The sequence below is a fragment of the Capricornis sumatraensis genome, chromosome 6 (genome assembly GCF_032405125.1).
Source record: "Capricornis sumatraensis isolate serow.1 chromosome 6, serow.2, whole genome shotgun sequence".
Taxonomy (NCBI): Eukaryota; Metazoa; Chordata; class Mammalia; order Artiodactyla; family Bovidae; genus Capricornis; species Capricornis sumatraensis.
In genome coordinates, this window is record NC_091074.1 from 70,842,537 (window position 1) to 70,855,333 (window position 12,797).

General features: G+C 39.7%; 1 protein-coding gene across 1 annotated transcript in view; it reads right to left on the bottom strand.

The window, feature by feature from the left end:
* XPA (XPA, DNA damage recognition and repair factor) overlaps positions 1–12,596 on the bottom strand; it is a 38,980-nt gene extending 26,384 nt beyond the window's left edge. The window contains exons 1-3 of the mRNA XM_068973775.1: positions 12,423–12,596; positions 4,959–5,069; positions 1,416–1,521 (exon numbers count right to left, since the gene is read on the bottom strand). Coding sequence (XP_068829876.1) covers positions 1,416–1,521; positions 4,959–5,069; positions 12,423–12,594 — 389 coding nt within the window. The 5' untranslated portion in view covers positions 12,595–12,596. The remainder of the gene's footprint in view (positions 1–1,415; positions 1,522–4,958; positions 5,070–12,422) is intronic.
* Between the last annotated feature and the right edge of the window lie 201 nt (positions 12,597–12,797).

A 12,797-nucleotide genomic window follows, 5' to 3' on the forward strand; every position in this document is an offset into this window, starting at 1 on the left:
AAACAACCAGAGTGAAGCTGTCCTTTACTGAACCAGTGAATCCTGAAGAGGTAGGTACAGGACAGGAGAGGGGCGGGGGAGGACAGTTAAAAATCAAGAATAACTTTAAGATGACTAAATAATTTGGAAGTATAAACTGAAGGAAGGAAACCTATCATTGTATGAATTCTATAATTGTCAAAGATGTTGGAAAGAAACCGAATGGATGGCTATATCCCTAATTATGTTTAAACTTTTCAAATATTTTTCCAGACATGTGCTGTGCTCAGTCACTCAGTCATATCCAACTCTTTGCAACTCCATGTAACACAGCAGGCTCCTCTGTCCATGGAATTTTCCAGGCAAGAATACTGCAGTGGGTTGCCGTTTCCTGCTCCAGCAGACTACTACGTAACTTTAAGTTGATAATCACTGGCTTCCATTTTCTCATGGAAAAAGGTTATATGTGGTAACTTAGTTCCTGAACGCTATCTGTACTTAAAGCGATAACACTGTGGACCTTAACCACTGCGTGCATCAATGACACTGTTATGCATAAACACTGGGAACAGAGTTTATGATTCATAATTCCAATGGGTACCAGAACATTTCCCATTACTGATCATGAGATCAGAAATATCTCCCATTCTGTCTCCTAAAGATTCTACTTGGCAACAAGTCAATGGTGCCGGCTCTCAATGTCTGCAGCCGGGACTCTGAAAGGGCAGGTCCACCAGGCATGTGAGCAGTTGATCTGGGGCTGAACATATAAGTGGGGACAGGGAGCAGATAAGAGGCTGAGTGAGAATCCAAGGTGGGATCTTCAGCTGTGAAAGACACCAACACAGGACTTGGCTGAGGTAAGCAGTAGGGACAGAACCAAGTAGAGTAGTGAGGGATAATTTGTGGTGATATAAAAAAAGAAATAAAGGCTAGGAGAAAAAAAGGAATGACAGAAGAATCTGATTGTTCCTCATCTATTCTCTTCCCTGCCAATTCAGAACAGAAAATGAATGGAAAGAGGTGTTCTAAGTACCGGGAGAGTGGTTATATTTTCCTCCTCTCACTGAAGGTGTGCCAGTCCTCTGACCAAGGTGGTTACATGGTGGTCAAAGAAAGAAAAAAACAAATGGATCCTTAGGGGTGGGGTAAGAGAAGGATTAGGAACCTGCTACTAGGAGATGGTTAAAGAAAAAAGCAAAAGGACGTATCCACGGCAGACCCAGAGCCATCCTTCCTATTGATATGGCATGACTGCTAAGTACAGGCTTCCTGTATTTTTTGGCAAAATGGAAAACACAGAAATTTTAGGAAACTTCCAAAATTATTATGAAAATGTTGAATCCAAATGGATCAAATCAGTATTTTGCCCTAAACCTACATGCAAACGTTAAACTTCAGTAATTTAGAACATGCTCTGAAATAAAAATAAGTACCTGCAATTATCACAAGTTGCCAAATCAAAGTGGTTCATAAGGTAAGAATCCATGAACTCTTTACCACATTCTTCACATATAACATAATCAAATTCCATAACAGGTCCTAAAGAATGGAAAATTCATTCTTAAGTTTCCTTTTTGTGTGTAATTAGAATACATTTTCCTTCATTTGTATTAGCTTACAAAATGTATTTTATGACTGATACAAATATATTTACATAAGACAACATAAAACTTTAAGTAATCTTCCATTTATTAACAAAAACTTTAAGGGAAAAAAGAAATGAGAAAGGAAGTAATATAAAGGGAAAAATTATCAACTCATTCAGTATTGTTGAACACAAACCACATGTAAAGCACTTGTATTATTAATACTTCTGTATTGCTGCTATAACAAATTACTACAAATTTAGTGGCTAAAATAACACAAAGTTATTTTATCACAGCCTGTAGTTTATACGTTTGACACAGGTCTCAGTGGGCTACAGGCAAGTTGTTGGCAGAGTTGCGCTCCTTTCTAGAGGTTTTGGAGGGACAATCTATCACCCTGCTATTTCCAGTTAGAGGCCACCTGCATTCCTTACGACTCCCTTCCTCCATCTCCAAAACCAGCAACTGTAGCTTCTCATATCACTATGACTTCTTCCATGATCACACCTACCCCAGACTCTCCTGCCTCTCTCCTACTTTTAAGGATGCTTGTGATTACGGCTGGATAACCCAGAATAATCTCCTCACCTCAAGGTCTTTAACCTTAATTTTATTGGCAAAGTGCCTTTCACTCTGTAAGGTAATAAATTCACAGACTCCAGGGTGATTAGAATGTGGACGTTGCTGGGGGCCATTATTCAGCCTACCACAGTATGCTGAGAGAACAAAGATTAGTCCCAAGGTGGAAGCAAGATGGGGGAGCTGCTTACACAAGGGAGATGGACTCAACATACAACACAGAAAAGAACAGTAAAGAGCAAAACAAAAGTAAAAGAGAGACAATACAGAATTCACTTTCAAGTGGGAAACTCCCTCCATTCCACCTCCTGCCAACAGAGTAAATGGCTTCCTCTTCATTGGTCTCCACTACTAGACTGAAAATCTCTGAAGGATAGAGATTGTACTTAGCTATACAACCTCAACACCCACTATAGAAACTACTCCAGGTAAAGTAAAGCAGAATTTTTAAAAAAGCTTTCATATACCTAGCTAAGGATCTTTATCCTATAGAACTGTTTTCTGTTTATCAGCAAATCTGAAAGTTTCACTAATAGGTCTTTAGGATGACTGCCACTGCCAAGCCCCAACTCTGAGAACTACCACTAGCCGCAGTGGAAAGAAAAATGGAGTTGTCATTTGTTCATAATTCGTTCAACATATTGCTATCACTGCCTCACCTTACCTACTTCCAGTACAAGAAGGTCAATTAATATTCTAGCACTTCTTAATCTCACTAATCTCCAAACCCTAACAAAATCCAAGTTACCAGATGTATGATTTGCAAGTATTTTCCCTCATTCAGTAGGTGGTCTTTTCGAAGGTTTCCTTTGCTATGTAGAAGCTTTTTAATTTGATGCAGTCCCACTTGTTTAACTGTTCTGGTTTTATTTTTAATTTTTTAAAAATATATCAGCTATAATTTATTTAAAGCTTTATTTCCAATTATGAAGGTTCTGGCTTTATTGCCTCTGCTTTTGGTGTCATATCCAAAAATATCATTAGCAAGAGCAATGTCAAGGAGCCTTTCAAGTTTTCTTCTAGGAGTTTTACGGTTTGTCTTACATTTAAATCTTTAATCCATTTTGAATTATTTTGTATGATGTAAGACAGTGGCCTCGTTTCATTCTTTTCCATGTGACTGTCCAGTTTTCCCAACTCCACTTACTAATGTCCTTTCTCTATTGTATATTCTTGGCTCCTTTATCATAAATTAACTGACCATAAGTGTAGGTTTTTTCTGGGCTCTCTCTTCTGTTCCACTGATCTATGTGTCTGTTTTTATGCCAATATCATACTTATTTCATTAGGATGGCTCTGAAATAGAATTTGAAATCAGGGAGCATGAGGTCTCCAGTTCTGTCCTTCTTTTTCAAGATTCAGTGGCCATTCAGGGTCTTTCATTGTTCATATGGATTTAAATTTTTTTCTCTTTCTGTGGGAAAATGCTATTGGAATTTTGGCCGGGCCTGCACTGACTCTGTAGATTGCTTTAAGTACTATGGACATTTTAACAGTAGTAGCTCTTCCAACCCAGGAGTATAGAATGTCTTTCCATTTAGTTGTGTCTTCTTCCATTTCTTTCATTTTTGTCTTACAGTTTTCAGTGTACAAGTATTTCACCTCCTTGGTTAAATTTATTCCTAGGTATTTTATTATTTCTGATAAATAGGCAGTTGTAAATAGGACTGTTTTCTTAATTTCTCTTTCTGATAGTTCACTAGTAGTATACAGAAATGCAACAGATTTCTGTGTATTGATTTTGTTTCCTGAAACTTTACTGAGTACATTTATTAGTTTACACATATACATATGCATACCCATATACATGTTTCAGAAATCATGAGTTCATACCCACGATTTTAATCTATCCGATTTTGATCCATTCCCATAGGGTTCTTTCTTGCCTTCTCCCGTTCTACATTTGCATGTCCTTTCTTCCACAATGAGAACGCTGGCTCCCAACATCAAGAAATACATTCGTCTATTTGAGCCAATAATACGTCTAAAATAATTTCAAAATTGCTTCCCTCACATCACTCTATAAAATGAGTTCAGGAATGTTTAGTTTTCCCCCTTGCCCCACCTATCTCAAACTGAGGATATACTGTCAAATACTACGCTCATAAGTCATCTGGACTAGTTCCTTCCGTCCTGCCCCTCTTCAATATGTATTAATTCATTTGGAAAAATACATCCACTTGTTTATTTGCTTTTAGGTTATTTACTGTTTCTATATATGTTAACTTAACTTTTTTTTAAATATGTAAACTTTACCAGAAGTATACATACTTTTGGGTCAGTTACCCTACTGCTGTGAATCAGAGAGCTGGACAAAAGTTTACCTCCAAATATATTCACTGCAGTAATAATTATTAGAATAGAGAAAAGAAACAAAAGAGCTGCATTTAAATGAGCCATGGTACAGCCATCAGATGGAATACTATGTAGCCGTTAAAAAGAAAGCTCTGAAAGAATACTTGAGAAATGGGGAAACCACTTTTCCTCTAAACATAAAGAAAGAATGTGCTAAATTTTATCTCTTGCTTTCAAGACTCTCATTTCAACCTATCAAGATAATTTTAAGTATTTATTCTATCAACCTGTTATAAGACCAAGAGCATCAACTCTAAGCATATAAACCGCATTTTTAAATGAATCTGCCAAATTTGTTTAATTTTTAATCTCCTACCAAAACTGCCAAATTTTACCATTCTTTTAAAGCGAACTTGCTGACTAAATGTGTCATTTTTTAACATCAGTTTGCAAAAAATCATGCATGTTATTCAAAATGACCAATCTAGATATCTGTTTTCTGAAAACCCACTTTACCTGGTTGATGAATAACTTTTCCAACTGTATGTTCTTCCTCTTCTTCCTCCTCCAGGATGAAGCCTCCTCCTGTGTCAATTATCTTTGGGGCTGCTTTTACATTAGCCATGCCTACAAAGGTTAAGAAGTCGTCAAGAAATGAACCAGGTAAGCCCGTATGCTCCCTTTTGTATAAAGAGGAACTTTCAAAAATTTAATATATATCAAACAAGGATGTCCACTATTACCACTTCTATTCAACATTATACTGAAGGCCCCAGTCACTGTAATATGGCAAGAAAACAAGACAAGCATAAAGGCTGAAAAGGGTAAATCAGCATTTATTCACAGATGATATGATTATGTAATAGAGGACAGCCACAAGAATCTACAACTATAATTAAGAAATAATACCTAGGAATAGATGTGTAAAACCTCAAAAACACCACTAACAGAAATCAAAGTCACTTCTCCCCAAATTCACCTAAAGATTCAATGTGATCCCATTTGAAACCCGAGTAGGTGCTTGCATGTGTCTGTTGTGGGTGGGGAGGAATAATGGGAGCTGACAAGCTGATCTAATGCTTATATGCAAATACAAAGAACACAGAATAGCCAAGATAATCCTGAGCAAAACTAGAGAATTTACACTACCCAGATTTAAAGATTTACTACAAAGCTTCAGTAACTATGACAGTGTAGCACTGAAACAAAGACAGAGAGACCAGTATAATAGAGTCCTGTAATAGATCTACACATATTTACAGCAAAGGCTTAACTTACAGCAAAGGCTCCAAGGCAATTCAGTGAGAAAAAGTTAGTATTTTCAATAAATGATACTAGGATTTATGACTAAGGCACTTCTACAAAACAGTGAGGAAAAGATGGTCATTCCAATAAGTGAACTTTGACTCTATTGCATACAATATACACGGAACAATTTTTAAATGGATCACAATCTTGAACATAAAAGGTAAAATAAAGCTTCTAGAAGAAAACATAAAATAACTTTATGAACTTGAGGTAGCCAAAAACTTCTTACACACGACATACACGTATCAACCATAAAAGAAAAACTGCTTAATTGAACTTGACCGAAAATTATTATGACTTCAAATTTTAACAAGATGGTGGAGTAGAAGGATGTGCATACATCTCCTCCTGCAAAAGCACCGAAATCTCAACTAGCTGTTGAACAACTAGGACAGGAGAACACTAGAACCCACCCAAAAAGATACCCCATGTCCAAAGACAAAGAAGCCAAAAGGAGACAGAAGTTTACAGACGCCTCTTAGCCTCATTCACCAGAAAGTGAAAGTATCGATCAGTCATGTCTGACTCTTTGTGATCCCATGGACTGTAGCCTGCCAAGCTCCTCTGTTCATTGAATTCTCCAGGCAAGAATTCTGGAGTGGATTGCTATTTCCTTCTCCAGGGAACATATGTATAAGACCATCAGAAGAAGAAGAACCACAATCCCACAGCAGCTAGAACAAAAATCACATGACAAAAAGTTAATCGGGATGAAAAAGAGAGTTATGTCCCAGGTGGAGGGACAATATAAAACCCCTGAAAAACAACTAAATGAAGTGGAGATAGGCAACCTTTCAGGAAAAAAATTCAGAATGATAGTTAAGATGATCCAGGATCTCAGAAAAAGAATGGAGAAGATGCAAGGAATGTTTACCAAAGAGTCAGAAGTACTAAAAATAAATGAACACACATGAACGATACACTAGAAGGAATCAACAGCAGAATAACTGAGGCAGACAAATGGGTAAGTGACCTGGAAGACACATAGTGGAAATCACTGCTGCAGAACAGATTACAGAAAAAAGAATGAAAAAAAAAAAAAATGAAGACAGCCTAAGAGACCTCTGGGACATTAAACACACCAACAGTCGCATTATAGGGGTCCCAGAAGGAGAAGAGAGAGAGAGAAAGGACCAGAGAAAATATCTGAAGAGATAATAGTTGAAAACTTCCCTAACATAGGAAACGAAATAGTCAACCAAGTCCAGGAAGCAGAGTCCTAGGCAGGATAAACCCGAGGAGGAACACACCAAGACACACAGTAATCAAACTGAGAAAAATGAAAGACAAAGATAAAATATTAAAAGGAACAAGGGAAAAGTGACAAATAACATACAGGGGAACTCCCATCTGGTTATCAGCTGATTTCTCAACAGAAACTCTAACTATATCCTGCCGTTCCCTCTACTTCGTAAAGTGTTGAAAGGGGAGAACCTACAACCAAGAATACTCTACCCAGCAAGATTCTCATTCAAATTTGATGGAGAAATCAAAAGCTTTCCAAACAAGCAAAAGTTAAGAGAATTCAGCACCACCAAACCAGCTTTACAACAAATGCTAAAGAAACTTTTCTAGGCAGGAAACACAAGAGAAGGAAAAGACCTACAGAAAATAAACCCAAAACAATTAAGAAAATTAAAAGACAGACTGGCTAGGCAGATGAAAATGTTCATGTACACACTTCCACTTACTCCATTACTCTGCTTGACCTCCCAAGTTGTATGTAATTATTTTATATTGTTAAGTTAATCTTGTTCCCATTATGGCTTGTAACTGTAACTCTCTTTTATTTTTTGTCTGGCTATTGACTGTGAAAACTGACAAACATCTTTTACTACTGTGATTATGTAACTATTACTCAATACTGTTGTATCATGACTGGTCAACAGAAAAATAATAGAATTCTATATCACCCTGCTGCTGCGAAGTTGCTTCAGTCGTGTCCAACTCTGTGCGACCCCACAGACGGCAGCCCACCAGCCTCCTCCGTCCCTGGGATTCTCCAGGCAAGAACACTGGAGTGGGTTGCCATTTCCTTCTCCAATACATGAAAGTGAAAAGTGAAAGTGAAGTCTCTCAGTCGTGTCTGACTCTTCACCACCCCATGGACTGCAGCCTACCAGGCTCCTCTGTCCATGGGATTTTCCAGGCAAGAGTAATGGAGTGGGTTGCCATTGCCTTCTCCATATATCACCCTAACTACCATTTAATAGAAAAACCTGTAATCACTTTTTAAAGTCCAGATGCATATCAGAATCACCTTGGAATTTTTTGAAAAATACAAATGCCCAGGTATCGCTATTCTTCGCCAGAGCTCCAGATATGTTCCTAATGAGCAGCCATGTTTAAAAACAACTGGACTACATGGTGATCTTTTACTTTTATAGAGTTTGTTTCACATTTTCTATTTCATATTCAGTGCTCCCAAATTTTCCAATTTCTCCATCTTTTTTTATGTTCTTTCTCAAGCCTTTATCAAGTGTAGTAGAAAAGCTTTTATATACAAATATATAAACAGCATGTATAATAATTTTAGAAAACATGAATTTTGCCTAACTAAAAAGTTTATGACAGTTTGAATCCACTTGCTTGACTCAGTATGAACAGAATGCTAGATTTCTAATTAAAAAAAAAGATATTCAACAAGCAACAAAGGTTTACAGTACAGCACAGAGAACTATACTCAATACCCTGTAATAACCTATAATGGAAAATAACACATGTATATGTATAACTGAACCACCTTGCTGTGCACCTGAAACATTCATTTTAAGTCAACTATACTTCAATAAAATATATAAAGAAAAAAAAAACTATTAGAACCTCTATTCATCAAAAGACACCATTATGAGAGTAAAAAGACAAGATGAAAATTGGCAGAAGCTATTTGCAATATGTATATCTGACAAAAGACTCATATCCAGAATACACAGTGAAATCCTATAAACAGGCTTCCCTGGTGGCTCAGATGGTAAAGAATCCTCCTGCAATGCAGGAGACCCAGGTTTGATCCCTGGGTTGGGAAGATGCCCTGGAGAAGAGGAATGGCAACCCACTCCAGCAGTCTTGCCTGGAGAATCCCATGGGCAGAGGAGCCTGGTGGGCTGTTAAGGGGTCGCAAAGAGCTGACACAACTGAGCAGCTCACACTTTCACTTCAGTGAGAGAAAACCAGCCTTAAAAAGAGGCAAAAGACCTGAAGAGAAACTTCACAAATGAGAACATGAAAACATCCAGTAACCACAAGAAAAATGTCTATCATTAGAAATTAGGAAAATGCATATTAAAACCATAATGAAACACCACCACTCCCACCAGAATACTCAAAATGAAAAAGACTGACAATACCAAATGAAGATGTGGTGTTGAGACTGTCATATATTGCTGGTAAGATTCTAAATTGATACAATGATTGTTTGGCAATGCCTCGGTTCAGTTCAGTTGCTCAGTCGTGTCCAACTCTTTGTGACCCCATGAACTGCAGCATTCCAGGCCTCCCTGTCCATCACCAACTCCCAGAGTTCACCCAAACACATGTCCATTGAGTTGGTGATGCCATCCAACCATCTTATCCTCTGTCATCCCCTTCTCCTCCTGCCCTCAATCTTTCCCAGCCTCAGTGTCTTTTCAAATGAGTCAGCTCTTCACATCAGGTGACCAAAATATTGGAGTTTCAGCTTCAACATCAGTCCTTCCAATGAACACCCAGGAATGATCTCCTTTAGGATGGACTGGTTGGATCTCCTTGCGGTCCAAGGGACTCTCAAGAGTCTTCTCCAACACCATAGTTCAAAAGCATCAATTCTTCGGCGCTCAGCTTTCTTCACAGTCCAACTCTCACATCCATACATGGCCACTGGAAAAACCATAGCCTTGACTAGACGGACCTTTGTTGACAAAGTAATGTCTCTGCTTTTTAATATACTGTCTAGGTTGGCTATAACTTTCCTTCCAAGGAGTAAGCCTCTTTTAATTTCATGGCTGTAATCACCATCTGCAGTGATTTTGGAACACCAAAAAATAAAGTCAGCCACTATTTTCCCATCTATTTGCCACAAAGTGATGGGACCGGATGCCATGATCTTAGTTTTCTGAATGTTGAGCTTTAAGCCAACTTTTCCACTCTCCTCTTTCACTTTCATCAAAAGGCTCTTTAGTTCTTCTTCACTTTCTGCCATAAGGGTGGTGTCATCTGCATATCTGAGGTTATTGATATTACTCCTGGCAATCTTGATTCCAGCTTGTGCTTCTTCCAGCTCAGCATTTCTCATGATGTATTCTGCGTATACTAAAGCTAAATATACATTTCCCCTAGGAGCCAGGATTACATTTCTAGGTATATACGGAATAGAAATGTGTGCATATGTCCACCGTAACACATATATCAAAATGCTCACAAATGTTTTCATTGTAATAGCTCCAAACTGGAAACAACCCAAATTTCCATCAAAAGGGAAGTGGAAAAACTACAATGTAACAACATAAAAGAGTACTATAGAACATATAAATGAACAAACTACTAATACATGTAACAACAGGATGAATCTCTCAGGTATTACTTTGAGCGAAAGAAGCCAGATACTGTATGATTCCATTTATACAATGTTCAAAAACAGATGGTACTAATCAAATTGTCAGAAGAGTAGTTACTTCTGAGGGTGAGTAACTGACTAGGAAGTGACAATAGGGAAATTTCTAAGGTTCTGGAAGTGTCAGTACAGTATATTGATACCATGGTATTAGACATGAGCACCCACACAGGTAAAATTCAGATAAGTGCATTTTACATTAACGTATGGTATAACTAATTCTTTAAGACAAAGAGGTATTATTTTGCTTAAATCACTCCCCTTCCCTGGCCTCGATTTCTTTTTCTATTATATAAAGGGATTAGAGTATAATAAGCCTGTTTCTACAGTTAACAGCAATTTTCATATTTTACTATATCGCCTGTTCATCTCCTTATATCCCTGCATTAGCCTGAGCTCTTTTATCTCTATAATTCTGAAAAATAGTTTAGCATTCCATGAATATTTACTTACTGAATAGAAAATGTACCAGACTCAGAATATGATTTTGATTTCATGAATGTTATAAGAAGAAGGGAAGCTGTAGTTATTAATACTATAATTAGAGCAGGATCCTGAGCAATGCTAAATCATGCCAAAAACAAAGCCCCATTTCTCTCTACTGCTATGCCTTGTATTTCCCAGGACCTTAGCACTACTCTTAGCAACACATTCTAAGCAAGTTCTTCTCGGTCTTTTTTAAGGCATATGTCATAGCACACACAGAATATGAAAACTATACCTATGGAAATAAAAGTATCACAAAGAACAAAAATCTCAGCACCTAACTCGAAGCACAGGCTGTCTACAATGCAACAACACAGTTCAGTTCTTTGGTAAAGCCCAAGAAATCTTACAAGATATTCATGCTGCCTTGCTTTCCATTATCAGACATTTAATACCACTTTATGCTCTACTTTCCACCCCTGTTCTATAGCCATTTTACACATTTAGAAATCTTCATCTTGTCCTGACCCTAGAATGCTTAAAAGTGGTCAAAATGTGCAGATTCAGCGTCAGTGTGAATGAATATAGACATGCAGCTAGCTCTTTTCACTCTGCCTTTCCCCTGGCTGATGAGAAGGGGTAGTAGATGACACAGTTCTGACGGAGCTCAACTGCTCATGTAGATATGGACATAGGTTTAGGAACACAGGTGCTTCACATTATAGAGGGAGTGAACTGAAGAACCACATGTCAACCAAACTATACTTCTCTGGCGAAAATGATTAGTTGACCCCCACTGGAGAATTACATGATAGGCAAAGAAATAGGCAGCCAAGTGCGGCTCTAAGAAAAGGGAAAGGTGAAATCCAAGAACAGCCCTTCATCCTAAGAGTGAAAGAAATGCCTGGTATAGCAGAGGCAACTAGTGAGCAAGGAAAGGCCCTGAATCCAGGGTCAGACGACCCGAGTTCTAGTCCTGATTAGCCTTTGCACTTACTGGGAAGAACCTGAGCAAACCCCCTTTTCTTTACTGATCCTCAGTTATCATCTCAGTACAATACGGATACCAAGCTCTGCCCTAAATAATTCCAGGTTAGCTGTTTGAATCAAATTAGCCAATCTGAAAAACGTGAAGCACAACAGGTGCCCCTCTGTTACCCCCACGAAGCCAGGAGCTAGCGTCTGTCTGCTCCCAGCACATAGCAAGCACTGCGTATCAGCCCGTGTTATGTGGATGCATGAAAGAGCTGGTGCAGGACTACTACTCAAATGTGCTATAAGGTCTAAAAGCTTTACACAAAGACCACCCCCTGGGACCCGTGGCAATTGCAGGAAGAGAGCAGAGGAGAGCTGAGACACTGGCTGGCACCTCCAGACGGCGAGGGAGGCTGCATCCCCAAACTAAGGACGGTAGCTGGACTGCCCAAGGCAGAGAAGAAAGGCCAGGGCTGGGAGTCAGGGTCGCCTTGTGGTCTTGGACAGTCCGCAGTGACAATCTCCGACGAGCGGATTCCCTACCCCCCTCCCCTACGCCCTCCACCCGCCCCTACCCTGCACAAGCGTCTGCGCTCAGACGCGAGAGGAGGGACGCCCCATCCAGGATGCGGCCCCCGGTCCCCCAGAGAAGAGAAGAAGCAGGCGCCGCCAAGGGCCCAAACCTCCAGTAGTTGCAGCTGCCGTCGCCGGGTAAGGCCGGGCCGCCAGCCGGGCCTGGCGCAGCATCAGCGCCCGCTGCCGCTTCCGCTCGATGCTCGCCCGCACTGAGGCAGACAGCTCCGTTGGTTGTTCTGAAGCCGCCGGCTCCAACGAAGCTTCCCCGGCGGCGGCCATCTCCAACCTCCCCAAAGGTCCGTGGCTCTAGCTACGCGCACGCGCACTGGTAGTCCAAAGCGTGCCCGGGGCTCCCCCTCGCGAAGTCGCCAGCACCGCCTCCTACGCCGAGTGCAACTGCGCAATTAGAGAAGGAAGTGGGGAAGGAAAGGGTGGAGGAAGAAGTCTGCGCACGCGTTGGCGCGGAAGGTACCTGCTGGTTT